Source organism: Lissotriton helveticus, chromosome 8 (genome assembly GCF_964261635.1).
Source record: "Lissotriton helveticus chromosome 8, aLisHel1.1, whole genome shotgun sequence".
NCBI classification, from domain to species: Eukaryota; Metazoa; Chordata; class Amphibia; order Caudata; family Salamandridae; genus Lissotriton; species Lissotriton helveticus.
This window is the reverse complement of record NC_136069.1, coordinates 1,395,009,147-1,395,033,195: the sequence shown is the minus strand read 5'-3', so window position 1 is coordinate 1,395,033,195 and position 24,049 is coordinate 1,395,009,147. Positions and strand designations below refer to the sequence as shown.

The window sequence follows — 24,049 nt, the reverse complement described above, 5'->3', positions numbered from 1 at the left end:
ACAATTACAAAAAAGTGCATGAGCAAACAAAAAGACGGCACCTAATTTGCACCTGCCATCTAGGTAGTACTTATCAGTGGATTACTTTATAACCGAGCAATTCGCTTTTTAGCTGGTTAAGGACATAGTAATGCTGCAGTCAGTAATACATATCCTTACCACTTTCTCAAAATCATACTATAACTTCTCCTTATGTGGTGTACAAAAAACCCTGATTAGAAACGAAAAGCAGGACCTGATATACACCCCTTGCAAATGGGCCAGATTCGAATTGCCGTGCTAGCAGTGGAGTCACAAACTGTTTCTTTACCTAAACCCTGGTCCTCTGACTGATCATTTACTTCCTCCAATGATTGTTTATAATTTCTCACAAATAAGGGACAGTCCTTATAGTTCTTCTCAGCCATGCTTGCCCCTTGTCCAGTGATCGCCCCAGGTCCGGTGCCCGCTGAGGCTATTACCGACTTTCCATTACCCCTGGTATGTTGTGGACATGTAGTAGTACCATGGTAATCTATTCCCAGCATAATCCAAGTACTTACAGACTCAAGAGGTGAGACAGATTCAGACACCGAATCCCCCCGGTAGCAGCTGGATCCAAGGCAGATCCTGACATAACCCAGAGCAGGAGAAGAGGACATACTTATCAACAGGGCTGGGGAGAGCTGCTCCGTTTATCCACTAGACCCCCTTTCTTTGCAGAATTCTTCTCCCTCCTTACCGCAAGGATACATGTTTGTGCAGCTTGTCTGTTTGCCCTCTGTTTTACCAAAAACGGACTCAAAGCTGGAGCTGAAACACATGCTGCAACTCCTGCACCCCTCAAAACTATTTGCCGCATGCCTTTGCCCACTCAACTTACTGGAGGTTATCTGAAATTAAACCTTCGGTGACCATAGTTATCCAGGAGTGAATGGTTGTTTAGGCTTTTTAAAGCCTGTAGATTTTAAACTGACTGGGCTGGTGGCTGCTATCAATTAAGAAAAATAAAGTGGAATGGCCTATTCAGGCACCCTCCGCAAGGCAGGGTTGGTCTACTGCTGCGATTTCTCAACCTCCTTACCTAGGCAAGGCACCTGGCTGCTTCCCCCGCTCCCTCTGCTCCCCATCATGATCTGTCCAAGCAGCATGGGTTCGGTCCTGGCAGGATCGAGGGCTGGCTATGCTCTGCCAAAAAATCATGCCCCCGACCTCCTTGTGTCTAGGGCACCAGTTCCGGCTATCCTGACACCGAAGCGATTATGCGGCCGGCGGCTCAAGGTGCATGTAACCTAACGAGGGGGTGGGGCTGTAGCATGCTAGCCGCAACGCATCGTGCTCACCCTTGCGACCATCGATTCACATTTGCTCTTTTTCTCATGCTTATTTAGTGGTGTTGATGGGTAGAAATTAGTAATGTTAGAGACATTTCATCTGCTAGTATTATAAAAGATTTTCAATAAATACTCCGAAGAGAGCTTTCTGAAGTTTATTTTGTCTGATAACGGACCTCGATTTTTCTCAAAAGAAATAAATGCTTATTTTGTATCTTGTGGCATTTGTCATAAAAAGAGTTCAATTTATCTTCCTGAAACAAACAGAGCTATTGAGAGATTTCATTAAACTCTAAGAAAACCTTCAATTAGCTAGTAGTAATTCTCTTGATTGGATAGAACTAAAACAACAAAAATCACAGCATATCACTTATCTCCTCATTCATCAATGGGGAAGAGCCCTTTTGAACTATGTAAAAGAAGATCTAACACTATTTTATGGCCCAGATGGGTGGATTGGAACAAAGGTGTCAAGTTTAATGAGACTGAAGAATGAAGAGATCGGGTGATAGGGATTCAAAAACAATGAAACAGAAATGTTGATGTGAAGAAAAACATCAAAATTATAGCTTCTGTTGGCCTTGCAAAGTGTTCAATGTTTGCAAAAGCTCAAAACTTTTTATCAAGTTATTCAGGAACGCTGTGTAGACAGCAGATGGAAGAATCTGGAACTAGAGTGGAGTTTCTAGATTCTCAGAAGAATTACACTTCTATGACAGATGTGAGATGTCATCAGGAGGTAGGAATGAACTCTCCCATAAGCAATGATTTAACCGCATGCGCGCTAGCGGTTTTCCCCGCTGCGATTTTAAAAAAACCCGCGTTACGTGACGAGCTCAGCTCGTCATCTGCGTAGCGCAGGTTACGCCCATGACGAGCTGAGCTCGTCATGAGCGTAGAAGGGGTTAAACAGTGAATCAAAGAAAACAATATTGGAAAAGGTTATCTTAAAGACTATGTTACAAATTAATAGGAAATTAGTCACATATCCCCCCAGACTCCTGTCTGGAGGCAACTATTGTAGTATTTCTTAACCCCTTCGACGCTCATGACGAGCTCAGCTCGTCATGGAGTTTCCATTGATTTCAATGGAAATTACATGGAGGAATATCAGGTACCTTAGCATCCAAGTGGTTAAGAAAGGTAAAAAAGACACGGAAATAGGGTCTTATAGACCTATTTCTCTATTAAACACCGATAGTAAGATCTATTCTAAGCTGCTTGCCATCAGGCTCAATGATCTTATGCCGAGCCTGGTCTCAAAAACCCAACACGGGTTTATTAAACAGAGACACTACAGATCATGTTAAAAGGATCGTTTCCATGCTAGACTGGTCACAGGTAACAAATTCCCCTGTGGCGGTGGCCCTGTTAGACGCAGAAAAAGCATTTGACAGGGTCACATGGTGTTTTTTGTGGACAGTCCTGGCATGGAAAGGATTCCCACAAGAATTCATCACCTCGGTACAGTCTCTATACGCACGGCCTAGGGCTGCTATCCGTATCTCTGGTATGTTATCCGGTAATATTACAATAGCTAGGGGAACGAGACAAGGATGTCCATGTTCCCCCTTGCTATTTGCCCTACATATAGAACCATTTCTAAAGTACCTGGAAAATAATCCCGAAATAGACCCGGTTGTGATACATAATAAGTCATATAAGGTATTGGCATACGCGGATGATATCGCAATTACTACATCCAATATAAGAACTGCCCTCCCTGGAATAATTTCAGCTGCGGAAAATTTCGGGACGTTTTCAGGGTATAAATTAAACGTCAATAAAACCCAATTGATTCATTCAGAAGCAGGCCGACCCAGTGATATGATTTTTGAAACAGATGCAGTTTATTTGGGTATTAAAATCTCTCCTAAGGTAGAAGAGATAGTACATCTAAATTTGGATCCAACTATTGCTTCAGCAAATCGGACATTAGAAAGGATTAACAATCTACACTTATCATTATACGGGCGTTCTAATGTTTTAAAAATGCTTATATTCCCGAAATTTTTATATATTTTTCGCACTATTCCTTTACTTATCCCAACTGTGTTTTTTTCTCGAATTGACAGATTGTGCTCTAGGTTCCTATGGAGTTATCACCGATCGAGGAGAGCGCTTAAATGGTGCATGCTATCGAGGCTGAAAGGCGGCTGGAGTGTGCCTAACTTTCGTTTGTATCACTGGGTAACTCTTCTGAAATATATGGGTCCTTTATTTTTTCAAGAAGATCCAACGGAAGATTTTGCCACACCGTCTATATACGAGATGGTGATGGGCATACAGGCAAAGCAATGTTTAGTTCGCATAATCAAACCAAGTTATTACAAGAAAACAAGGTTCAAAATAATGATAGCAGCATTCGAAATGTAGAGGAAGATAAAGAGGAGAATAGGGTTATATCAAAAAAGAAGAAAGAAATACACTGTTCCCCAAACGAAAAAACTGGTGCTGCAATGTCTAACCGGCACCCATAAAGGGGCTCTTTCTCAGAGATCTTCTGTTCCTGCCAGTTGGTGCATGTGGATATGAGGGCTTCAGGGGATGTGTAGACGTGTGTGCAAAAATGTGGTGAGTTAAAAAAGGTTGGTAAATCCACGGCACATTTTATTGGTGTGGCTCACCACCTTACTAAAAACAGTGAGGCGAAAAAACACTCTGGTGCAATGATTCAGCAGTGTTAGATCAACCTAAAGGTCAACATGTTTCATGCTGTAAAAGCAATTTATCAGGACCAACAGTGGATAAGTGCTACACAGGCAAATACTACCTTCTACTAGAAGTAGGGATACAGGCCTAGGGGTCCTGCTCAATCTAGGTGGGACCTACGAGAGGGCAACATGAATAGTAAAGGATTAACTTTCCAGGTGCTCTCAAGTTAACAGGTGGTCACAACCGCTTGGTTACAGTATCATGTGCAGTGAGCCGGGGGCTGGAAACTACCCGCTCAAATCAATACAATAGTTGAAGCAATAAAAATTAAATTAAGATTAAAATTAAAAGAGGCAGCAGGTATGGCTGACTGTAGGTTAAAATGTAAATAGCAACACTAGTAGGGGTTACAGGGTAGTAGTTAAAAAGATCTCACCCTAGGTCACATCATTGACACTTACTGGATTGGTGATATTGCAATATTGGTTAGTCCTGGCGATAATCACACACTTTCCAAGATGGCCACCACCTTTTTCCTAGGCACACATTCGTTACACTGTGCTTCCTTGCATTACTAGCCACGCCTACGAGTCCGCGCGGCATTCACGTACACATTCACGTACTCCTTGCCGGCGTCGCTAGGGCTGATGGGAGTTTGGGCGCGTTGAGTTAAAAGCTTTGGAACGCAAACACCTAACCGCCCCGGCTTCTTCCTGACCCTGACGTGCGGGTAGGTTTAAGGTGTGATCCGATCGACGGACATGTAAGTGAACGCCCGTAGTGTATGGGCTCCAGCGCCTTGTGACGTGTGACCTGTGCCATGTTGCATACTGAACATTACCTCGCCATTGAGGTTGACGTCCGAGGTTCCTTATCGACGCAGCTAGCCATCCAACCATGGTTTGTGTAGATTTGTTAGTAATGTCCCCGTACTGCATTATTATCACAAACACGCAGTCTCACAACCTACGGTAACGCTGTTGGAGGGATCTCTAGCCTCCGGAGGTAACAATGGTCCTCCCTACTGGTTTGGTATGTGTTTGGGACAAGATGAATCATATTCTCTTACTACTATGCACTTACCTCCCCTCCCCCTTTAGGTACCAACCTTCGTGGTGCCAGCACATCTAAGAAGACCGGTGAAGCCCACCTGGGTCTTAGTAGGGTGAGATCTTTTTAACTACTACCCTGTAACCCCTACTAGTGTTGCTATTTAAATTTTAACCTACAGTCAGCCGTATCTACTGCCTCTTTTAATTTTAATCTTAATTTAATTTTTATTGCTTCAACTATTGTATTGATTTGAGCGGGTAGTTTCCAGCCCCCGGCTCACTGCACATGATACTGTAACCAAGCGGTTTGACCACCTGTTAACTTGAGAGCACCTGGAAAGTTAATCCTTTACTATTCATGTCGCCCTGTCTTAGGTCCCACCCAGATTGAGCAGGACCCCTAGGCCTGTATCTCTTCCTCTAGTAGAAGGTAGTATTTGCCCCTTCGTCTCTGTGTAGCACTTATCCATTGTTGGTCCTGATTAATTGCTTTTACAGCATGAAACATGTTGACCTTTAGGTTGATCTAACACTGCTGGATCATTGCACCAGAGTGTTTTTTCGCTTCACTGTTTTTAGTAAGGTGGTGAACCACACCAATAAAATGTGACGTGGATTTACCAACCTTTTTTAACTCACCACATTTTTGCACACACATCTACACATCCCCTGAAGCCCTCATACCCACATGCACCAACTGGCAGGAACAGAAGATCTTAGAGAAAGAGCCCCTGTATGGGTGCCCGTTAGACATTGCAGCTCCAGTCTAACGAGGAGCAAAAACCCATATGATGAAGCATGACACCTAGCTTGCTGGGTGTGTGAGGGTTTTCAGTTTCGAAAGGGGATTCCCCCCTTTTCCATTAAACGCTGCTCCCCCTTTGCTTGGTTACCTAGTTTCACTACCTTTTTTCGTCTGGGGAACAGTGTATTTCTTTTTTGATATAGTTCACGGGCTTATACACTGGACCCCGTTAAAAATTGCCCTGTTTAGCTCCCTCCATTTGTTTACCGAGAATAGTGTTATGTCACAACTTAAATTTTTACACACCTCTTCACAATTGTTCCCTATTCCCAGCGGTATTCAGAGACCAGGTGATGAGGAAATGGGAGCGGGCTGGAATTTGCAGGCTGGGAGATCTTTTTCAAAGGGAGCAGTTAGTCACCTTTGATTATTTACAGTCTAAATATAAAATACCTCGCTAGGACTTTTTTAAATTTCTGCAGGTCCGTAGTTTCTTGGAGCAGAAGAAAGCACATGATATGATTGCATCTAACAGAATAGAACTTCTGGAAGCTATTAAAAGAAGATCGAAGTTGGGGCCGTTATATCAATTGCTCTTAGATAAAATAGAGGATGACTTATCGGTATGGGAGACTAGATGGCAAAATAAATTAGAGTCGCCCTCAATTAAGCTGGATAGAATAATTGAGTTATCTATGAATGTTTTATTTAATGGTCCCTTGAAGAGCCAGCACTTTATGTCTATGTTTAATTTATATTATACTCCGGAAAAAATGGCAAAATGGCATTCTCCGAGAGGTAATAAGTGCAATCGATATGGGTTAGTGGCAGCAGATGCACCTCATATGTTTTTCTTGTGTCCTAAATTGTATTCTTTTATTCGGGATATTGAATATTTTCTGAAACATAGCCTAGATATTGAAGTACAATTATCTGTCGAATTCGTGATTTTAGGCTCCCAAGAAACCTTGCTTAGATCGGGGAAAGAGGCCGAGGCAGGATTTATTTTTATTTGTATGTCCGTCCTTCGACTCTGTATCACAACACAATGGATAGACGTGGAGCCCCCTACGTTTAATAACTGGCTACCTAGATTATTGTCCATATATCATCTTGAGACCGCGGTCTATAAATCTAAGGGCAAGAGAAAGAAAACGCTGGGTTAAAAAATGTGGGCACCAATCACTAATTGGATATGAGCATGTTATATTTTGTCAGCATGTAAATCCATGTCTAGTCGAATTTCATCTGGATAATGTATTATGATCGATTGTCTTCCGGTGCTTATTTTTGTTTTTGTTCATGTGTGTTTTCTTTTTTCTTGCTTGTATAACTAATATGTCTGTCCGCTAATAAGAAAATCTCAATAAAAAATAAAAATAAAAAAAGGAAATTAGTCACATGCATTTGTTCTGTTTGGTTATGAGATAGGAATATTCTGTATATAAATTGCTGGTTCAAGTTGTTATAAAATATGTGCATTTAGTTTAAATGTATATTACTTCAAGTTATTAAAAAGAGAGGAGTCTGATGCTATAACTTCTAGGTTCTGAAAGGGAACAATATGGATTAGAATGTATAGCTTGGAATGTGTACAGCGTTCATTTTAGCAGTTGCATTGAGGCAGTTGATGGATGAGGTGTTCACTAATAAACCTGTTACTTACTGCAACGTTTGGCTCACCCTGGAGTGCTATTTCTTGAATTCCACAGTAAACTTAACTTAAGAGTACTAAAATAAACAAACGTATCACTAATAACAATTCATCCCTTCCCAGAATTATTTTCACTTTTCAAACAGGCGATATATTTCATCTCTGTCGATATTAAATACTTCTGTTTGTACATATGAACTATGTATGAATGAGTGTCCAGAATTCAATCAATATGAAGGAATCAACTAACAGTGCTATTCAACTGAAAGGTAAAGCCAATAGGACATTTTTGGGTGGTAATTTAATAACATGGTTTCCAAATTCGTTTCCAGATGAATTGTATAGAAATGATAGCCTTGTAGTTAACATATACCTGTAGATGGAAGGGTCTTGGCTTGTGCTGTTCCCTATACCCTGGTAAGGGCTAGTCAGGTCTGTCAAGTGTGAGCTTCCTGCAAACCAAAAGAAAAAAATATTGCTAAGGTTAGTCTTCACTTTCCGTTTTTGCTTATGTTAAAGTATTCTACGACACTAACGAGCAAGAGTACTAATATGAATCACAAAATGGCATTTAAAAACACTCTCCAACATGTGAACAGTCCATATATTATACAAAATCGGAGATGGAAACTTTGTAACTATGACTAGCCTGATTAGTTTACAGGTATTTTTTTTTAACTTGAAAAACCTTGGGCCTGTTTGAGGAATCTACAAGAAATATCCCAAAAACATATTTAGCTGCTTGAGTGTGAGTTTAATCAGGGGATGTTTAGTGTCGAAATATCCATGGGTAAAGGTTATGCAGGTTCAACGATTTTAGTTCTCATTCAAATTACCAGGCCAGTTTTACCCGTACAGTACCCCAGAAACAACTGGACAGATTGCCTCTCATCTTGAAATACTGAGGCGAAAGCCTAGTCTATCGTAAGCTTCTTTTTTTTAATCTGGGTGAATCCAACTAGTTATAATTAAATGACACTAAAATGAACAAAATTCCAATGAGGGGAAAATAGAGATATTCTTTTTTTAAATTTTAAGGAGGAAAAGTGACATGAAGCATCAAGTGCCAATGATAGTCAATGGTCATGTTAGACCGGGAACCCAGGCGCAATTGGACGTTGACCACGATGGAATAAAGTTCGAATACACCAACCAGGTTCTTCCTGGTCAAAGATTTTACTTTTAGACTTCAGTCACAATCCACCATAGGAGTATACTTCTGTCGTGTAGTTCCCAACTTCCCAATAGGAACTGTGCATTTGCTGGGCAAAAACATAGGGATGGTGCCAGACTGATTTCATGCACCCCCACAAGATATGTAGTCCTAGAGACCAGCTAGCTCTCAATGCCACCATATACTTCCTAGATGTAGACAGGTAGGAATGAGTTTGGAAAACACAGAACATGACAACACTGAGCCTCCCCAGGGATCATGGCAACAGATCTAAAACCCTTTTGCTCAGTCACTCATGTTCTCTTTCTCACAAAGAATTGTACAAGGAATACACAGAAGGCATTTGTCAGTACTTATTGAAACATCATGATTCTTGTATACAACATATGTGCTGCAATGTTCAATAGACAGAAGCAGATAAATCTAATTAGTAATATAAGAATAATGAACAGAATGAACAGTTCCACATCTTGCTAAAACAAAGTATATATGAGAGCATACAACACAATATCTAGATAGCGTACTCCTACTATGCGTTCCCTAAGTGTCTAGGGTGTGTGTGCATTGTGACACACTTTTGCATTTCACGCACACAAATGTGTCTCAAAAGTCATTGTGTGAAATAAATAAAACATTTAAGTTTCTCTCCCAGCAACAAACTAAGACACATGACACCCACTCCTCAGATATATGTAGACTATAATGCTATCCAATCATAAGAAACTATGACAATAGTGTCACAATATATGCATATAAAAATTTAATATAAAATGTAATCTAAAAAATCTATTAAAAAGGCGATCATACAGTTTTGATGCCAAAGCAAATAGAAAGCCACCATTTACTATCGGCTGGTAAAGAATCATTCAGGGTCTACGTATCTCCCCTATATTTTTTCAAATTGGGGAGATTGTTCATTTACTTTATATGTGTTTTTTTTCCCATATGTGGCAATCATACACAGGTCCTCCAACCATTTTTTATGTGATTCATCTTTGTAGTCTTCCAGTAGAAAGGTAGACCATTCTTAGCTATTAATAAAGCAGTGGCAAGCCATCGTTTCACATAGTGGTTCGATACAGGTAGATCCGACATATCATGTAGTAGTTAAAGTTCAGCACCATTAATGCCCATTGTCATTGAGTTCCAAACAGAAATCCACTAAGAATCAAGAGTCTTGGATTGCCATATTATTTATACAATGTCAGAGTTCATGGTTTCACATCTCCAGCACTTGGAGTTTGGCGGCATGTGCTTCGAACAATCTGGTTCGTAACCAATACCTTCACTAGAGGGCTTTAAAGTAGCTACATTTTAGACTTGGCTCACGTATGTATTTGTTGTGTTTCTCCATTATTTGTTCCCCATCATCTTTTTCTGTCGATTGCTAACCATGTGTTCCACAAATCATATTATGCTTTAGCATGGTCTCTAGAAAACGTATAAATATTTCTGAAAATGGGGGATTCAGTTAGTGTGTTCTTGTTTATCTTTAACATCTGTCTAATACGGTGATAAAATTAGAGAGAACTCCAATTTTGTGAAAGAAGTAAAGTGAAGTTCAATTAGATTACTTACTAAAGCCTATGGATTTAATTCTCCACTCTTTACATATGGACCATTCACTTTCCTTGTCGCTAATCCGTAGTGATGCATTTTCCATATCAGCGCCTTAGAATATATGGACCTGAATACTTTCAACATTTTGTGTGCTTTATTCCAGGAGTAGTGGGAGGAATGTACTATTGTGTTATGCTCTGCCTGTATTTGCAGTTGTTTTGTTTATAAGCCATTTTGGTCACCTTTTGATTTCAAAATATGTTGCTCAGTATTTACCCATGTCAGAGTTTTTTCTTGTGTCTTAAGACCATATTTTGCATTGGACAACTGATAAGCCAGCTGGTATAACTCTATATGTGGGAGCTACAGTCAGCCAGCTGCATTAGACATGTGCAATTGTACAGCATTCAACCTCATTGGTATCCCTTCAATAAGAAAGTCTTAATGTTATTTTCAATCTGCTGTAACAGATCTGTTGCTGGTAGTGATAGAGGAATGATTCTGAATACAACAATTAAGCATGGATGTTATGTTCCTCACAATTATCTATAAATTACACACCAGTTTGGACCAATTTTATAATTGTGTGGCCATTTCCTACATTAAAAGTATGATATTGTCTAAATCATATCGTCTAAGCCTCTGTTTAGGTAGACACCCAAGTACTTAAGGGGTGAGTATGTCTATTTAAATAGTATATTTCCTTCGCAATGTCTTATCGCAATTCAATTCTGTAAAAAAACTTTAACCATTTAGGAAGTTGTATTACTATTTTATAAAGGTCAATGTGACATTATTGCAAATACGTAATTGATACCTGCTCACATTTTCATATTCCTTTTAGTATTGTCATTTAATATGTTTAAACAACATTACATGCAAGTCTTTGTGCACAAGACCTTATATCTTAAATACAAATGTCTTCCAGTCATAATTACAGCTTACCAATTTGGTACTGAAGCTTAATGGGTCGTCCATACAAACGGATTTCATTGAGAAGGGCTATAGCATACGGCACAGAGTCGGTGTGCTTAAAGCAGACAAATCCAAATGACTTGGGTTTTCCCTCTTTATCCTTGCATAGTCTTACTTTGGTTAGAGGTCCAGCCTGAAAGAAGTTCCAAGGTAAAGGAGACAGTCATTCCTCAATGCATATTTTTTTTAAATAAAATGTACATTACAGATAAGCTAGATACCTTACAGTAAAAATAAATCTCATGATGAGCACTTCTTCACAGCTAAACAACAAATATACTGTGTTTAGTTCAGAGCCAGACTTCTATGAAGCTCTCCATATTGCAAGTCTCTCCTTGCAATTGACAAGCAGCACTTTCTTACCCGGAAGTAGCTGAAGATCAGACTGATGGTTGTGAGGTGCATATACCTCTCACAAGTTTGCTCTTGATGCTTTTTCAAGTGGGCACTGTTTCCTATGTTTAAAAAGGGACTGACGTGATTATGAACAAGTACAAGGATTTTATCAACTGGGTATGCAGGGTCATTTTGCAACAAACATTGAAACAACAGTAGATCTGGCTACTTTACAGTGGATGTTGCTGCTGGGATACATTGGTAGTCAAAGGCCAGTATTCATAACCACAAGAATCTGTGTATTTAACAGTTGTGTAGTCTTAAACATTTAGTGTTACTATTCTTGTCAAACTAGGTCAGGAGAGTCCTCTCCGATTGGCTGGTGCAGGATTCGTTTCAGATCACCAACAGCAACAATAATCTCCAGAATCTAATTCCTCACCCCATGGACCTTCCTGACATATCTCCTCTTATTTGCACATCAGAATTTCATCGCCATGCATTGCTGATGATGCAATAGACAGATCCATAACTAATTTGTGAATTTCAATCAGTCCATAAAAGTAATGAGGCAGGAGCCTTAACATTTCTTCTTGCCTGACGAAAGCAATTGGAAGAGATGGGTAGCAAAGAAAGCGTGATGTAACAAGAGCCATTATGAACAGAAGGAAAAGCAAGTGAAGAAGCAGAAAAAGGGAGAGTTTCTAAAATGGGAAGAGAAGAGGACAATATTGAACAACATTTAACTAGCAGAATCAGCACCGGCCCCACTTGGTGTGCAAGTCAGCAATTCAGTTTTACTCACAACTGTCAAAGGATTTTCCCATTCTTGATCAGGGACGAGCTCAAAGGGATCACCAGGCATGGTTGAGAAAGAGCTGTGAGCGATGGTTTCACAAATATGATAATAATTCCTTTAGGGTCCTTAACTACATAGGCTGGGGGCATCGTTGAAGCTATTTTTGTGGGTGCCTTTAGCTTTCAGAAGCATCTTTATTGGTAAAGATTTGAAGGAGAGGTAGACAGTCTGTTAACTTATAGTACCCTATTCTCTTTCTGAATTGCACTCCCAATGTTATCTGAGGATCAAGTTGCAAGAGGTGGCATTTTCATGCAAATGTTTCTTCCAAACACGAGTTCAGCAAGGGAAACACATATTGTACCATATGGAGTGTTTCTTCACTCATACAGAGTCTGACAGAAAGTTGGAGAGAGTAGCTAGTGCGTGTCCATGGCTATCTGAAGCACTTTTTCGAAGGTAGCCCTGAAATGTGCAACTAACCACTTAGCTTGAGGCCCAAGTGGTGTCATTTTCCAATGCTTAATTTCCAGTCCTGCGGCAAACTCATTAAACTTGACTTCACAAAAGATGTGACCATTGTCTGACTTTGTGACTACTCATGAAATGCAAAAAACAGAGACAATATTGTTGAGTTCTAGGATGCCCACATCAGACATGGTTCTTGAAACAACAATCACCTCAGAAAAGCATGAGAACTAATCAGAGGCTATGGCAGGTATTGTCCTGTTGCAACATGCTCAAATAAATAGATTGCTACATCATTCCACACGTTAGTTGAAATTGCAACATTTGGCAAGGGTCCACACAAAAACCTTTGTCTAGACTCTAGCATACTTTCTTTATCACCAATTCATTAAACAAAGGGAACCACACTTTCTCATTACAGTGTCTTGGAGGCTTCCATGCTGCAATTACTTAGTACGTCAGATCAACCTTATGATCTTTTTGAGAGTAAGGAATAATCAAGTATGTTTATCTTAGTATTAGTCCTTTGTAATGTTGTTAAGGAAATCCATTCCTAACATGCAGAATAAGCCTTGTGGTCTTGTAGATAGCTTTCTCAATGTGATTTGTATGTGCATGCTAGAAACCTCTGTCTTGGTGTTTCAAGAAGGTGAGCTACTGCACATAGCATATGATTATTCAGTGATGCATAGATTACGTCTCTTTTCCTCAGTGCACTTGGTTTTGACTGCCGAGGTATTTCGCAGCCACTGATGTGCTCTGTGAAATGGCCAGAGGAAACCTGGAAACAAAGTTAGGGTGGTTTTTGTTCTTACTAAGGGGATGATGTTTTTTAAACTTTAAATCTGGTCAACAAATTGCTCATCTCTCTCTCCTGAATAGCATTTTAATGTTGGAGTTCGTAAATACAGTGAGTAACTTTTTGTGATAACTGTAAAGGAGTTCCCATACAAGAGCAGATACAAGTGCTTGCAGGACCATACTACAAGCCTTCCCTTATAGACCTGTTCCAGGACCATTAGGCTACTACTGGCATAAACAACTACTAGACATGGGGCTTTAGGGTCAGTGTTTCTGTGTCAAAATGGCTCTTAGACCAGTATGACTAGCATCACTAACCAATTCATTGGTTAGAGAAAGGTAAAAGTTCTCAGCTTCTGTGAATTTAGCACAAATGCTTCCAAATGGAGTTGGCATTTCTTGGGCCATTTAAGAACACACAACGTTTGTGTCAGATCTGGCAACGGTGCACCGCCTGCTACAAAATCATGTGTTCACCATGAGCAGTAACTGGCTAATCACAGGAATGAAAGAAGGAGAGCTACATTTTCTGGCAGAGGGGGCAGTGATAGGGCAGAGATCTTGTTTGGGCCAGACTGCATGTTTTGTTGTGAAAAGATGTGGACATAGAATTTCAAAGAGTTTGTCAAAAAGTGTAATTTTGCATTTTTAAGTTTGAGATGGGTGTTGTGAAGGGCTTGGCAGACTTTAATAAGGGTTTAGCTGTCTTCTTCATTTAACTTGATGAAGTATAGGGCATTGCTAACTTAGTTAAGGCAGTTGGGTATTCCTTGGATAAAATGCCTAATTTCTTCCTTTAACACTTCAGGAGCAGATGAGATGCCAAACATGAGACACCTGTATCAAAACAGAACGCAGTGCTAGAAATAGCTGTATACCTGATTTTCTTATAGTTCATCTTGGGGATAGATACTCTTCATTCAAATCCAAATGAAAGAACATGTAGGCTCCGTGAGGTGATGTCCCAAATAAGGAGAGAAGACAAGAGGTTGTAGGCTTGTGAAGGTCTTTATTTAAGCTCCATATATCCAGACCTCATCCTACAACAGACAAAGGTAAACTGCCTTTGTACTCAAACAGTAACATTCCTAGATGGAACCTAGGAATGTAGCTCCATAGTAACAACCCTGAGGTAATGGAAGAACAAGCTTACATCACGAAGAGGATACATAATAAGGGAACAAGAATACCACATCTCCCATTTTTTACTTACAAAAGTAACAAAATACAAAGAAAAAAAAACAAGAAGAAAAATGAACTAATTACATATGTTAACAACCCAAATGCACACAAAACGTGCACCGAAACCACCCAAAAACTCACACACTGCAATCTCTTAAACAAAGGGGTACTTTCTTCTCCCTACTAGGTCTCCCTTGCACGGGACATGGACAATCCACAGGAGAAGTAGATGTAGATTGCACAGTAGAAGAATTCTCCTCAACACATTTAAAAGGAAATATAACAATCCTTTTGAGGTTCCATACCCTGCGATCTTGTGTTCTTACAGCATTACCCAGAAGTTTGATGACTTTAATTGGTTGCCAAAATTTTGACTTGCCAATCCTTCTTTCAGGGAGTCTCACTCTAACCCAGTCTCCGACTTGAATGAGAGTTTTCTTCATGGCTTTTCTTACATCAAAATCATGCTTTCTTTTCTCCATTATTAGTATCTCGCGATCTTTCCTTCCTACAGTGCGGTCAATCACACCCCCAACTTCAATTCTTCTAGAAGTAACCCATAGGGGATTGACCTGAGTGCTAGCCACTCTTCCTTTAAACAGCGTAAAAGGGAGAAGACTGAGGGGTAAACCTTTTTCTTGACAGCTTCCTCCCAGTAATAACTAGAGACAACAGCCAATTGCATAGTCTCCTTGAGAACTTTCACAAACCTTTCCACAACACCATTGCATTCCGGATGATGTAAGGCAGCGCGCTTATGTATAATCCCCCTCTTACTCAAAAATTCTTCCACAGCACAGGAGGTAAATTGTAACACATCTGTTAAAACGGAAGCTGGCAACCCCTCACTAGAAAAAAGATCATCTAAGAAACTAATCACAGAGGATGAGTCTACTGAATTGATAAATCTAATAGCAGGCCATCTGGAAAACATATCAACACACACTAAAACATAGTGATCATGAGTTCTGACTTTCACTGGACCCAGGATGTCCACAGCAATATCAATCCAAGGACCCTGAGCTTGCTGTCTTATGACCATGGGTTGAGTCCTACACTTAAGACCCTTGTCACTGTTGGCACATTGTGAACAAGAGAGTACCAATCGTTCAATCTGAACATCCATAGCTGGCTACCAATATGCTTCTCTGAATCTTGCTTTTGTTTTGTCTATACCCATATGACTAGAATGAGCGCTCTCAACAAGTTTGTCACGCAAATCTGAAAGAACTACAAGCCTATTTCCTCTGAAGAGCAAATCATTCAAACATGATAGTTCTTCCTTCACAAACCAAAACCCTTTAATTTGATCATCACAATCACGCTTCTCACACCAACCATCCCTTAAATAGACAATGACCTTCTGTAAAATTGAGTCATTCATCAGACTAGTTTTCCATTCACTTTCTGACACCACACCTTCAGTCACTACACACACTTTTAGATCTTCCCCAAAATCTTCACTCATAAGACAGTCATCGTCACTTCTGTCTGTAGCTGCACCACTGATTCTAGACAGACAATCCGCCAAAATGTTTCTGGTACCAGGTAAGTAAGAGACATGAAATTCAAAATCTTGCAGAGTGACAACCCATTTTCTAATTCTATGAGAAACACAATCAATACCTTTTTTTCCAAAACCTATTTTAGAGGTTTGTGATCTAAGACCACTTAAAAATGTGTGCCCCAAAGAAATTTTTTGAGCTTACGAACTGCCCAGTAGACAGCTAAAGATTCTTTTTCTACAACAGAGTAGTTGCACTCTGCACCTCTAAGTGGCCCAGAAATAAATAAAATAGTGTTGTCCGTGTGTGCACCAGGTTGCAGGAGAACAGCACCAAGTCCCTTGGAACTGGCGTCAGTTATGACAAACGACTCTTTTGTAGGATCAAAACTAGCTAAACTAGGAGCTTTGTTCAAGCAATTCTTGATAAGATCAAACTCATCACAACAAGATTTGTCCCAAACAAATTCACATCCTTTTCTAAGTAGGACTCTCATTTTTTCAGTTTTTTTAGCAAAATTAGGGACAAATTTATTATAAAACTCTGCCATTCCCAGAAATTTAACGAGTTCATCCTTATTCGCAGGATAGGGAAGATTGGAGATAGCTTCAACAAGAGAAGGTTTGGGTTTAATACCTGAGCTAGATACCAAGTGCCCCAGATATTCGATTTCATTGACATTAATTCTACATTTATCTAACCTGAGGGTGAGTCCTGCACTTTGCAATTTGGACAAGACCTCTCAATCTAGAATCATGCTCTTGTAAATTTACCCCATGAAATAGTACGTCGTCTTGGTAGACTTTAACACCTTTGATACCAGGCAAAAAAAATGTCATCACCCTTTGGAACATAGATGCAGCTGATATAAGGCCAAAAGGCATCCTGAGAAATGTATAAGTTCCGAATGGAGTGATGAAAGTAGTCAGGTCTTGGCACGAGGGATGAAGTTTGACCTGGTGGTAGGCCGATGAGAGGTCCAACGTGGAAAAATGAGCGGCACCATCCAAAGAGGACAACATTTCAGTAATGTTAGGAGTGGATAGCGGTCAACCACAACTGCTTTGTTGAGCTCTCTGAGGTCAATGCATAATCTTGCCTTTCCGTTGGCTTTACGGGGCATAACCACCGGAGAAACCCATTCAATGGCTTCAACCTCTTGAATAATGCCATTCTTTAGTAGTTTGTCTAATTCAACTTTAATTTTATCTTTAACTAACAAAGGTACATTTCTAACCTTCGCCACCCTGGGCACAGAATCTTGCTTCAACTTAATCATGTGTGCATAATTCTTAAGACAACCTAGAGTATTATCAAACACTGCTGGAAATTTCGTAATCCACATATTGTGATCAGAGACAGAAGCCACAGAAGGAGGTTCTCTTAAACGAACGGAAGGAGATTCATTAGGGTCTAGATATACACCAAGATCACGTTGATGAGACCAACTGATTAGAGAATCTCCTTTCATGGATAAATATATCTTTCCTGCTGTAATTCTTCCTTTAAAGTCTATTGTGCCCATAAAGTATCCCAACAAATTGATCACTTCTCCGCTATAACCTCTTGGAACAATGTCCGGTTTAAATAGCTTTACTTTCCTAGACAATTTTCATTCATAAAATGTTTTAGGAACAAGAGTAATCTTAGCTCCCGAGTCAAATAACATTTCTAAAGACTCATCATTCACCAGAACATGTTCGATGGGACCTTCAGATTTCTGATTTTTAATCTCTCAAACTAACGGATCATCTTCATTTTGGTCATAAATATCTACCTCCTGCACATGTTTTAGATTTTTGTTTGATCTGCAGCATTTTGAAAAATGTCCCTTCCTCTTACAGATAGAACATACAATTTTCCAACCAGGCCAATCCTTAAAATTAGCAACATGATCAGAGTTCCCACAACGGAAACATTTTACAGTGAAAGATTTAACATTTGTATATGGCCTTGTAGATTTAGACAACACAGAAGAGTTTTGCGGATTTCCTTTGTGTGATCTGTCTCCTGAAGAGGCTTTAACCTCTTTAACATCAGTGGAAACACTCTTATGACTCTCAGTATCTTTGCGAATGGCATCCACACAGGCTTTGGAGTGTTCATGCATTTTCATTGTGGTAAGCAACTCTTGAAGTGTAGGATTATCCTTTTGCCAAAGACTGTCCTTTGCTTTATCCATAGAACAGCCTAGCATGAGCTGGTCCCTTAGTCTTTCATCCAGACTGCCAGCGAAAGAGCATGTTGAGGCAAGCTGACGTAGAGCTGTAACTTATTGCTCAACAGACTCTTCGTTCCTTTGCTTTCTTTTCCCAAAGTGATAGCGTTCTAAAATCATACTCACTTTGTGAAGGTAATGCAGGTCCATCTTTTTTATGCAGATTTCATATTCATTGAGAGAGCTAGATTCACTATCAGGAAGATCTGGTAGGTGCTCAAAAACTTCCAGACCTTCCGAACCCAGGCAATGTTGAAAAAGGGAAGACTTTCTTGCTGCACTTAGAGATGTACCACAAACTCTTGCATAGTTAGAGAATACCTTCTTCCATTTAATCCAGGATATGGGAGGATCACCAGGAGTAGAAAGGAAAAACGGAGGCGCAGTAACGTTTTGCATTTTAACAGAAAAGAAAACAGTAAAAGACAATATATATATATATATATATATATATATATATATATATATATATATATATATATATATATATATATATATATATATATATTACCTACTGGCGGTCGCCAGTAGGTATATATAGTTAGGATTTTTTCTCTATGGGTTTTTTGAAAATTCTATGTCTAATAACTTTGGCGTTTGTGGACGGAATTGGCTGAAATTTTCAGGAAAATGGCACATTTTGTTTCTGAGCAGCCCCTGAAAATTTTGGGGGGGTTCGTCAAGGGGGGGCCGAGAAAAAAGGGGGGTCCCAAAACGCGTTTTTCCCATGTTAATTTCCATAGGGCGGTTGGCCTCACTTTTAGCCCGAACGGCTGAATGGATTTGCACGAAACTTGGCAAAATTGTAGGGACTGGTAGCCCGATGTGCCTTTTGTAGGTCTCAATATATGTGCTTCAGTGGATTTTGAGAAATTAATGTTCAAAAAAAGATATATATCTGTAACAGCGGACTGGGCAGCGCTCCGCTACGCGTACTTTTCGCGCAACGGAGCTTTGTGAAGCGAAGCTGATTGGTTCTCCGGCGTCTGTCAACATTCCAAACAGTCCGTAGCGGCCGCCATCTTGTCTCTCGGTAGGATCGAGAGACAAGAGGAGGCCAAAGCGAAGGGGCAAATGACCATAAGGGGGCATAGTACATTGTCGCTCACCCCCTAGGTTTGATGTGGAGGTTTTAAAAGGGCCCCGCGGGGCAAAAAAAAATAAAAATAATAATAATCGAACAGCTGAATGGATTTGCACGAAACTTGGCAAAATTGTAGGGACTGGTAGCCCGATGTGCCTTTGCTAGGTCTCAATATATGTGCTTCAGTGCATTTTGAGAAATTAACGTTCAGAAACAAGATATATATCTGTAACAGCGCTCCGCTTCGCGGAGATAAAATTATATGTGTATTACCTAGCTGTTGCTAACACCAGTTAGCGACGGCTAGTAGAAGATAGCGACCATCTTGGGCCCCACTTTGCATGTGAGTGATATTTATCACTAATGACATGCAAAGTGGGCATGCCAAGATGTTAGCGACTGGAAACAGTCGCTAACATCGCTATCTCCTATTATCAACTTTTGGAAATATTCGAGATAAGGGCGAATATCTCCAAAAGCTACCACCTGCCCTGAGCAGTTCTTAGCCATGTTATCCAATGGGAGGTGGATAACATGGCTAAGAGCATTAGCTCGGTAATGCATGAATATCGCTGAGTTTTCAGCGATATTAATGCATTGCGGTCGTTTTTTATCGTATTTCCGATAAACCTTGATAATAGCAAGGTTTATCTGCGATAATTTCTGACGGTAAAAAAATCGTTGCTAAGCATCGTTAGGGATAAATATCGCTTAACTTTGGTAATATGCCCCAACGTCTGTTAACGTTCGATTCGAAGGAAATCAGGAAGTGTTGAAAAACATTGTCTGCGCCATCTTGTCTTTTTTCAAATGCCACACTTTTGTCGTGCACGGCAGCCATTTTAGATGCCTTGACCAGACCCACTCTGTGCACGCTGTCGATCCTTAGCATGGCTCCCCACCCTCGCAAGCATCTCCCCCAGGCAGTGGTCACCCCCGCTCTCTGTCTTATGCATGGGTAATAAACCTCCCCCATCTGCGCTGCTGTTCCCTGAGAATCACACCCTGTGCCCGCCCGACACCTCCCTTTCGCCCTATTCACTACCGCACCCTCTGACACTCCTTTTCCTCTGTGTCCGATTGTCCAGGCTGGTCCTAGGGTATCAGCTAGCCCTGCAGATGTAGTTTATGGCCACAGCTGTAAAGAATCACCCCTCTTCAAAGGAGTTATAGTAGATCAAGGCCCACACTCGATGAGATCCGTCACAGCAGAAGCGTTGCTATTATCTGAAAACCATCCTGTATTGTGATTGGGGAGGGGACCGAGCCTGAAGCGGAAGATTCCAGGGATGACTGTTTGTACATCAAAGTTTTTACAATTATGTGTCACATTAAAAATATATAGCACTCCGACAAAGTAGTAAGATTATAAAACTTTAATCATTTATAAATATATACAAGAAAACAAAAATAGTAATAACATATAAACATTTTTAGGGAAAAACAACGAAGTAGCGGTCGGCTGTGCGAATAGTCCCAACGCAGCACAACGTCCAGATTTCCGGCGTGGGGCGTCGCGGGGGGTGGGTCATCAGTAGCAAACTGTTGTGCGAATAGTTCCAAGGCAGCAGAACGCGCCGAAATCTAGATGACACGAAAGTGATGTCTAGTAAGTTGCCACCCAGCAAATAACGGCATGGGGCGTCGCGGGGGGTGGGTCATCAGTAGCAAACTGTTGCGCGAATAGTTCCAAGGCAGCAGAACGATGGCACCAAGGTGATGTCCAGTAAGTTGCCGCACTGGTTTTGGTATCCTACAATGCTGCTCCGAATAACGGCGTGGAGCGCCCCGGGGGAGGCGGCGTGAACGGGCCTCTCCAGGTGGAGTGTCATCTGTTGTAGTGGGGCGCCCCTTTACCGTTTCAGTTGCCATTCCGTCCGTTTTTGGTCCACTGTGTCAAAAGCCGCAATTCAGCTGAGTTGCGCCCACTCTTGCGGTGCAGCGATAGGCGGCTGTCACAGGACTCTCAAAATGGCGGCAGGCTGTTTCTTTTTTGGGCCTGGTCCACTGAAATGGCCCTGGGACACCTTGGAAATCGGACGCTTGTCTGCTAGGTCTTGGACCCCATTCTCGAAAGCGTCCCCTCCGCCTTGAGAATTCATCAAAAGTTTTGGGGGCTCCGACTCCTGCAGGCTTCTGGTGGGGAGCGGCTGCCATGATTGCTCGCGGAATGACCACGACTGAGCTACGAGATGGTGGTGCTTTCATGCTGACGCCAGCTTCAGTCTGAAACATCCAGAAACAAGGTGGGGCTTTCATCGTGGGAAAAAAAAAAGTTTTCATCCTATGAAAAGTGTTGTTTTTAGGTCACATGATCAAGCCTTCCATCATTAGGAAACCAAAAGTAAAGTGAACCAATGAAAAGTTTTATAAACAAGTCACATGACCTGTTATGCGGCATAGGGTGTAAAATGCGGAGAAAATACGTTGGCACGTGAGGCGGCGTCAGGAAACCAAAAGTGAAATGAACCAATGAAAAGTGTTATTACCAAGTCACATGACTTGCTGTGTTTACGTTAAGCGCTTTGCAGGGCCTCCCGGTTTGCTTCCAGAAACCTGCGCTTTGCGACTCGCTTCGCGTACCAGTTCGCTAACGTAGCACGTCATATGACGTATCACGCGACAACGTGAAACGTCATGCGGACGGGAGGCGTCACGATGTTGTTTTCTAACGCGGCACTTGCGGTAAAGAAACGTTTACCGGCTCGCGGTCTATTTCGCGGCATCAAGGTCAGCTAACGGGAAGCTTCCCGATTCGCGAAGCGGGAACGAAGAAAAAAAAATATTTAAAAAAAAAATTATTCATCAACATATAAAATATATTTTTGGATTTAAAGAAGAATACATTTTACAGCTACAGATATTAGCTGTTAAAAAACCAATGAAATTCACAGAAAAAACCATAGGTTATAGACCATATATAGTTAGGAATTAGCATTTACAAAACCTTGAAAATTCACTGAAAAAACCATAGGTTATAGACCATATATAGTTAGGAATTAGCATTTAGAAAACCTTATTTTACTCACACAAAACCATTGAAATTCCATATATAGTTAGTTGCACTAACTATATATCGCGCACCCGCAATCCACTGCTGATGATGTCACATATTACATCATTCAGGACATGGTCAGTGACATCACTGATGACATCACTGATGACATCTCAAATGACATCACTGATGACATCATCTAGTGTCTGTGTGTTTTTGTAAAGTTTAAATACGTTTTACATATTGAAGAATGAGTGGATGTATGGAAAACTGAGTGTGTGTGTGGCTGGCTGGGAGGTGTGTGACTCTGTGCATATCAATGTGTACTTGTATCAGTGATTGTATAAGAGAGTAAGTATGTGTTAGTATATGTGTGAAAAGTATGGTGTTCTGTGTTTAACTATAGATGAGGAAATCGAAGTGTGATTGATTCTTCACAGGACTGACTAGGTGTATGAGTGCATATGATAGTGTTCTAATAATAACTGACTGTATGTATGAGTAATTGTATGGGTGAATGAGTGAATGTGTGTGTAGACGTACGAATCAGTGAGTGCGTATGTAGTAACTGGTATTGGTGTGTCATGATGTCATCAGTGATGTCATTTGAGATGTCATCAGTGATGTCATTTCAGATGTCATTAGTGATGTCATCAGTGATGTCACTGAAGTATGGTGTTCTGTGTTTAACTGTATAGATGAAGAAATGGAAGTGTGATTGATTATTTACAGGACTGACTTGGTGTGTGAGTAACTCCATGGATGAGTGGCAGTGTGTGACTGTCTGCATAGGTGTATGAGTGCATATGATAGTGTTGTAATAATGAGTGACTGTATGTATGAGTGATTGTATGGGTGAATGAGTGAATGTGTGTGTAGACGTAGGAATCAGTGAGTGCGTATGTAGTAACTGGTATTGGTGTGTCATGATGTCATCAGTGATGTCATTTGAGATGTCATCAGTGATGTCATCAGTGATGTCATTTGAGATGTCATCAGTGATGTCATCAGTGATGTCACTGACCATGTCATGAATGATGTAATATGTGACATCATCAGCAGTGGATTGCGGGTGCGCGATATATAGTTAGTGCAACTAACTATATATGGAATTTCAATGGTTTTGTGTGAGTAAAATAAGGTTTTCTAAATGCTAATTCCTAACTATATATGGTCTATAACCTATGGTTTTTTCAGTGAATTTTCAAGGTTTTGTAAATACTAATTCCTAACTATATATGGTCTATAACCTATGGTTTTTTCTGTGAATATATATATATGTATATATATTACCTACTGGCGGTCGCCAGTAGGAATATATAGTTAGGATTTTTTCTCTATGGGATTTTTGAAAATTCTATGTCTAATAACTTTGGCGTTTGTGGACGGAATTGGCTGAAATTTTCAGGAAAATGGAACATTTTGTTTCTGAGCAGCCCCCGAAAATTTGGGGGGGTTTCGTGAAGGGGGGGCCGAGAAAAAAGGGGGGTCCCAAAACGTGTTTTTAACATTGAGTTTTCCATAGGGCGGTTG

General features: G+C 40.5%; 1 protein-coding gene across 2 annotated transcripts in view; it reads right to left on the bottom strand.

Annotated features, from left to right (window-relative positions):
• Window positions 1-24,049, bottom strand: part of RBM11 (RNA binding motif protein 11) — a 206,057-nt gene that overhangs the window by 101,864 nt on the left and 80,144 nt on the right. The window contains exons 1-3 of one of the 2 annotated variants that reach the window (XM_078656211.1): window positions 11,492-11,558; window positions 11,099-11,261; window positions 7,793-7,871 (exon numbers count right to left, since the gene is read on the bottom strand). In XM_078656211.1, coding sequence (XP_078512337.1) covers window positions 7,793-7,871; window positions 11,099-11,261; window positions 11,492-11,533 — 284 coding nt within the window. In that variant the 5' untranslated portion in view covers window positions 11,534-11,558. Of the gene's footprint in view, window positions 1-7,792; window positions 7,872-11,098; window positions 11,262-11,491; window positions 11,559-24,049 lie in introns of those variants that run through there. The other variant, XM_078656210.1, reaches the window with a different exon arrangement.